This window comes from Quercus suber, unplaced genomic scaffold (assembly GCF_002906115.3).
Source record: "Quercus suber isolate HL8 unplaced genomic scaffold, Cork oak 2.0 scaffold_975, whole genome shotgun sequence".
NCBI lineage: Eukaryota > Viridiplantae > Streptophyta > Magnoliopsida > Fagales > Fagaceae > Quercus > Quercus suber.
This window is the reverse complement of record NW_027070393.1, coordinates 1-7,120: the sequence shown is the minus strand read 5'-3', so window position 1 is coordinate 7,120 and position 7,120 is coordinate 1. Positions and strand designations below refer to the sequence as shown.

Here is a 7,120-nt window from a genome sequence, read left to right as displayed (position 1 = left end):
AAGTGAAAGCTAAAACTTTTTTGTTTCCTCGGGTTTAATACTTATCTTTTCAGTAGAAAGATGGACTATAGATTTCTAATGTATTGGAAAAATCTGGGCATAGAAACCATGTGAAAGATTTATGCAATACCTAGAGCCACCAAATCCACAAAAGACTACACGTGAAAAATACGAAAGATTAACAATTTAACACTTACCCAAAGAAATTTTTCAAAGAAAAAGACAAATCTTAAAGATGAACCTAGTAGAGCAGATAAAGCATAGTTTTCTAAGAAAATTTAGAGCTTCCTTTCGATAAAAACACAGCAAAAGAAAATTTTAAGGAAAGACTCAAGAAAAAAAATAACGTCTTTTGTTTAGTTTTCTAAATTGACATTCAGACCAGATCTCCCTCACTTTATTGCCAAGTGACAGAGGGCTTATAACTAGTAAAAAAGTTAAAATTTTTGGCCTTAGTTGGTTTTGGACTGACATCTAAAACTATATTATAATTTTGAATAATTTAACAAGCTAATAAATTTAACATGTAGCTCCAATAAGTTGTGTGGGTCAATGCAGGAGAAGGAGGTGAGTTCAGAGAGGTCTAGACAGATATGAGAGAGAGAGAGAGAGAGAGAGAGAGAGAGAGAATAGTAGAAGAAGAAGAATACGTGTTAGGTGGAGAGAGTTTAATGACTCATTTGAAAAGTGGGCTGTTGAAAATGGCAAGTGCTCTTCAATAAGTGAAAAACAATAAATAAGGAGAAAGACAAAAGTGAAAACAATAACATTTAATGATATTTTCTTTAACCGTTAGATCTTTTAGAAATTTACGGTGTAAAAAATGTGTAATTTTACAAGAGTTACACCAGATGTTAGTTGAATTCATCTTTATGTATATATATATACACACACACAAAGAGGTCTCAATTACCTATAAGGAGAGCAGATGTTAAATATTCTTTGGACATCAGTTCCAAAGAGGTCTCAATTACTTATGGATGTAATCCACAAATCCACCAAAGTGCCTGTGGATTCTAGTTTCTCTATGACAGAAAATTTCAAAATTAAACAACCACCCAAACCAGTCTCTCTATGACAGAAAATTCAAAAACATCGCCCCTTCATAAACAAAACTAACATAACCATCTCTGTACAGAGCATTTACTTTCCTTGGTGGCCCATTTAAAGACTAGACTCCTCTTAATAATGTGCAGGAACTAGGGACCATTGTTACCTCCATTTTCCATCTCCTTACGATTGGTCTTGCCTACCAAATGGACTGGAAGATTACTATGGCTGAGTTTTTCTTCCTTTTCAATTTTTAGTTTTCCACTCAAATTAGTTTGCATTGTTTGGAATGCCATGGGGGAGGTTGTTGTTGTGAGAGTTATTGACCTGCTTATTGATGAATTAGATGAAAGACGCCAACTTAAACTCCAACTCCAGCTGGGATTGCTGGAAAGGGAATTGAGGCTCATGCTTGCTGTGTTAGACCATATAGAATCCTTGGAAAGACCAAGCCAAGATATGATTCGTTGGGCAGAAAAGGCAGGGGATGTTGTTCGCTTCTCCGAGGATATGATCGACTCTTTCATGATTGCAACAGCAAAGAGGAGCAGGGCAAAAGTGTTGAAGCAGTTTGCCTTGTTTTTCAGTGATATATTTCTTGGTTTCAAGTTACGTCCCAAGGTAAAGAGCCTCATGCTTCGTATCAATGATCTCTCTAAAGAAAGTAAAGTCTTTAATATCACAAACGACGGTGGGGGAAGAGGAGCACGAGCACAACGTAAGTATCTGGGAGGAACAAAACGTAAAGTCCCTACTCTGCCTTACATGAACACATCAGTTGAGAGGGAATGTGCAGGATTCGTGGTGTATTCCACGATTTGCTATTTTTTTCCATTTCCTTTTAGTACTGCAGCTGGTTTAGCTATACAGTTTATTTGTGCTGTTTATTAATTGTGGGAGAGCGCACGATACCTCGTATACTTCATATGCTTAGGGTACGTAAACAAATCATCAATGTCAAAAAAGAATGTGAAGGACTACAATGTCATCAACAGAGGAGAACGTGATATCAGAGACCAACACCGTCATTTCTTCTTTCTTAGAGCAGATTGATTTCATGCTAAGTCAAAATTTTCTTTTCTACCCGTTAGCCACCAGGGAGGTTAAGCAACTAAGCAGTTCATCAAAGCATAAATAATCTTCTGAAACATTTGGAAGCTGTTGGAGAGCTAGATAAAAGGGAGAATGTTTGGTTGGGGTGGGTGAGGGATATTTGTCTTCCTGCAAAGGATTTCCTCACTGCCTTCATAAGCAAAAGAGAGCTGAAAATAAAGAAGTGGGCAAAACTCAAAGCTCCTACGTTTCTTGGTGCAGATTTAGAGCTTAGGAAGAAGAATGAAGGTGATCAGGAGCAGGATCCAATATGCATATGGTAGAAGGTGGATATATGGAATGGCAGAACCTGATGAGGTAGAAGGGCTGAAGCCATCAAGGGCTTTTGAACTTGAGTCAATCTGGAGAATTTGAGGCTAATGTGTGCCTTAATTGAAGATGTTCAGGGCATGGAAGAAAAAGGTGAGAGAGTGAAGATTTGGTTGGAACAAATGGGAGACCTTGCTCTTGAAGGTAGATGCGCTCAATACACAAATTCAAGGATATCATCAAAATATGAAGAGAGATTACATGGGAGTTAAGGGTTCTGTCCTCTCTGGAAAGAGAGAGAAACAAATTAGCAATAAGTTTCAAGCTGTCTGAAAGAAAAGATTATTTATGACATTGGGACATTTGAAGGAAAAAGGATCAGATTCTATGTCTGATAATTGTTTGAAAATGATAATAACAACTTGGGGGAAGCTATACCAGGATCCTCACAGCAGCCACACAAATACAGGAAGATGTATGGGGGAGATTGAAGAGGATTGAATCAATTGCACCTGAATTAAGCCCAACGAATGCTTTGATTGGTACTGGACCATCTACACCTGAAACTGTTGAAAGATCTTATGCCAGCGATTCTACTGAAAACTCCACAAAGATCTTCGCTTCAGCAGCACAACTTGGAGGAAGCTGAACCAGGATCCTCACTGCAGCAACAAATACAGGAAGATGTATGGGGGAGATTGAAGAGGTAGTTGAATCAATCGCACCAGAATCAAGCCTAACGAATACTTCGATTGGTACCAGACCATCTTACATCTGAAACTGTTGAAAGATCTNGCCAGCAATATTAAGATAAGAGAAATAGAGCAAGTTGAATCAATGGAAAGAGAACTGAAACTGATAGACGCTTTTCTCAAAGATGTTGAAGCAATTGAAGAACCAGATGCAAGACTCAGGTTCTGGGAGGAGGAAATGGCAGGTATTGCTCAGGAAGCAGAGGCTTTCATTGGCCCCTATAAGCAGAACGTAAGAGTGGAAGAGAAGGGCTTCTGTAATAGGCTCAAAAATCTGAAAGCTGATTCCAAGGTTGTGAAGAAGATCTCTAAGATCAGGAAAAAAATTCAAAAATTTACAGAGAGACGGATAGAATATGGCATTGAACATGTTGAAGCATTTAACTCCACGACTCATAAAATATATCAGAAAAGGCCTCCATCTCAATATTCTGAAGAATCTGATATCATTGGCTTTGAGGACCATGAATATGAAATAACGGAAAGATTGCTCACAGTTGATGAACCACATCGCTGCATCATTTTGGTTGTGGGAATGGAAGGCTCTGGTAAGACAAACCTCGCAAAATCAATCTATGACAAGAATAAAGTCCACTTTTGTACCCATGCTTGGGTTCCTATATCTGGAAAGTGTAGTGCAGTGGAGATTCTGCAAGACATAAGGAAAGAAGTAATTGGATCTGATCAAGAACCAAAAGGGAAGCGATCCCTTAAAGAAGAATTTAAGCAAATGCTTCAGAATTTCTTTAGGGAAAAGAGGTACCTCATAGTTCTGGATGATATCCCCATGGCCGGAGTCTGGGATGATCTCAAAGACACATTTCCAGATGAATCAAATGGGAGTAGAATAGTGATCACTACTCGTGACATGGATATAGCTTCACATTCTGACTCAAGAATCTTTCAGTACAAACTGCACTTGCGAAGTATTGATGAGAGTTGGACATTATTTACCGATACTTTGAAGAATGAAGTCCCCAAAGAACTGGAAAAGCTCGGAAAAGAAATCGTGATGAGTTGTGGTGGTTTGCCACTGACAATCGTAAACAAGGGAAAACTACTGTCGGAGAAAGCTGCAACAATTGAGGAGTGGTTAAGAGTGCTAAACGAACTCAAAGGAGAAACAGGACCTTGGTTAGAAATCTCAAAAAAGGTCAGCAGGGACTTGCCCCTAGAATTGAAAGGATGTCTATATTATTTCCTATTATTCCCTGAAGACTTTGAGATCCCTACAAGAAGATTAATCACACTGTGGGTTGCTGAGGGGTTTTTGAGACTAGGCAGGGGTGACAAATCTCCTGAACATTTTGCTGAGAGGTATCTGATGGAGCTGATAGATCGGAACCTGGTTCAAGTAACAGAGAAGAAGCCAAATGGTAAAGTCAGAACTTGTTGTCTTCCTGGTGCATTGAGGAAACTCTTGTCAAAAGCTAGGGAAGACAAAATTTCCAAAGGGCAAGAGAAGACAGCTTCGAAATCATCTTCAAGCATTCAGTGGAACCGTTGGATTGTTGATCAACACAATTACACAGACGCCAGTAACACCAGCTATAATCATATTCATGGTGACAACATTGACACTGCTACTCTGCAAGCCTCTTATGAGAAATCCCTATCTTTTATGTCCTTTGATTATCGAGAAGGAAGCCAACCTGGGGAAGAGATAGGAAACTTTCTTTATCGGTGCATTTCCTACAGGTGCTTCCTACTGCTGAGGGTGCTTGATCTTGAACGTGTTTTCAGACCTCATTTGCCAAAGGTACTGAGGAAGCTGACTTTATTAAGGTACCTTGGCTTGAGATGGACTTACCTAGAGTCACTCCCATCATCCATAAGCAACTTGCTGAAACTCCAAACACTAGATGTGAAGCACACTTACATCAGTACTCTCCCTCCTTCTATTTGGAAGATGCAACATCTGCGGCACTTGTATTTGAGTGAGAGTTATCGCAGTAGATTTGAGCCGCGACCAAGTGGTGCCTCTTTAACAGACCTTCAAACTTTATGGGGTGCGTTTGTGGATGAGAAAAGTCCTGTGAATGATGGGTTGGACACGTTGATCAATCTTAGAAAATTGGGTGTAGCATGCCGGTGTATGTCAAATCAAAAGGATGTAATGTCATTGAAACTTCAAGCAGTGGCTAACTGGATTCAAAAACTAGAACATCTTCAGTCTTTAAGGCTGAAATCCCATGATGAAAACAATCAACCTTGGGATCTACACATAAAGCCTTTGTCGGGCCACACAAATCTCTCCAGTGTATATTTTCTTGGAAGGTTAGAAACTCCATCTATCATCTCTGAATTTCCAGAGAACCTCATTGAGCTTACCTTGTCAGCATCAGCACTAACTGAGGATCCATTGCAGAAGTTAGGTAAGCTTCCAAAACTGAGGACTCTTCGGTTGTTCTCTAAATCTTATGTAGGGAAGAATATGTGCTGCCCTCAAAACAGCTTTCCTCAGCTTCGAGTTCTTAAACTATGGAAGCTAGAGGAGCTGGAGGACTGGATTGTGGAGGAAGGCGCACTGTCTCGTCTCAGAGATTTAGAGATCAGATCATGTGCAAGTCTGCATAAGCTTCCGGATGGATTGCAGCATGTTAAGACTCTCCAAGAATTGAAAATTTCGAACATGCAAAGGGAGTTCACAGAACGGACTAAGGACAGTAACAGTGAGGATTGGTTCAAAATAGAACATGTGCGCTATGTGAGAACTGAACCCTGAGGTACTCCACTTTTTATTGCTACATATTCCTTTGCTTTTACCAGAAGCATTCTGAACCTTAAAATTTATAGTTTGTTTTCTTACTGTTAATGTAACATGCCATGTTCTTTATTTTTATTTTTATTTTCTTCTTAAACAACTTAGTGAATGGAATGGATTAAATTGTGAGTTAATTTCGTAGTAATATTCATATCACACTTAAAATGGGATATAAGTGAATGAAATTTAATTTTCCTAGGACCAAACAGTGATTCAGATTAACTTTTGAGTCATTGTCTAAATAAATAGGGTCAATAATTGACTAAATTTTACATTAAAATAAATGGGTTTGGCTTACTTCTAGTACTTTTTAAATTGAAGATCTCCTTTTGTTTTAAATACAAACCCAGAATAGATTAACAATTAATAAAATCTTGGTGGATTATATATACCTCTAGGTGAGGGAGAGCAATTAGAGTGGATGAGCAACTTACGGCTCGAAAGAAAGAAAACCTTACTCTTGGGGAGGGATTGAGACTTATTAAAGGGAGAAACTCTAAATTACTCGTTTCAAGGTTGGTTGGAATTGTGGAGACCATTAAGAAGGAATGCCGAAGCTGAAAATTCCATCCAAGATAAATCCTAAATATCATGTCAAGATCTAGTGAAGGAAAGCCTTAAAACCTAAGATTTTTGAGGATTTTTACTAGGAGTTGGATTTTTATGAAGATCTTTATTGAAATCTAGATATTCTTTATGGAAATCATATTTTTGGATATCGAAAGTTTAAATATTTATTTTTTAATTGTAGAGAAAATCATTATTTTTTTAGTTGACTTTAGTGGTTCGACTTCTAAGCAAAAGTTGACTCTAGTGCTTGAATTGTTAGTGTTGAGTGCACTGTATTGAACCCTTTGTTATACATTAAAATTTGATTTAAGGTATAAAATTTTTCATGTGAAAAAGTGTAAACATATTAGCTTCATAATTGGAAATCTCTATGGTTTTAAGTATTCACAAATATGAGCAAGGATTGTTGTTAAAAATTCTACTTGGGGACTATTGTGACACATTTTCTTGTTTATCACCTTTCGATACATTTTGGGATTGAACAAAGATATTCCCATGTTAAATTGGAGGATTTTTAAGGCGTCTGGTAGTTGTAAAAGTGTGATTTTAATGGCTAGATAGATTAGAGATTTCCAAGACCTTGAAGTAGGAGTGTTAACTTCAAGTTTTTTTTTTTTTTTTT

General features: G+C 37.9%; 1 protein-coding gene across 1 annotated transcript; it reads left to right on the top strand.

Annotated features, from left to right (window-relative positions):
- Window positions 1-3,213: 3,213 nt before the first annotated feature.
- LOC112034761 (probable disease resistance RPP8-like protein 2) lies at window positions 3,214-5,890 on the top strand (the record flags this gene model as incomplete). Its single annotated transcript, XM_024067577.2, is given in 1 exon segment — window positions 3,214-5,890. A coding segment is annotated over 1 exon segment (2,640 nt). The 5' UTR covers window positions 3,214-3,249.
- Between the last annotated feature and the right edge of the window lie 1,230 nt (window positions 5,891-7,120).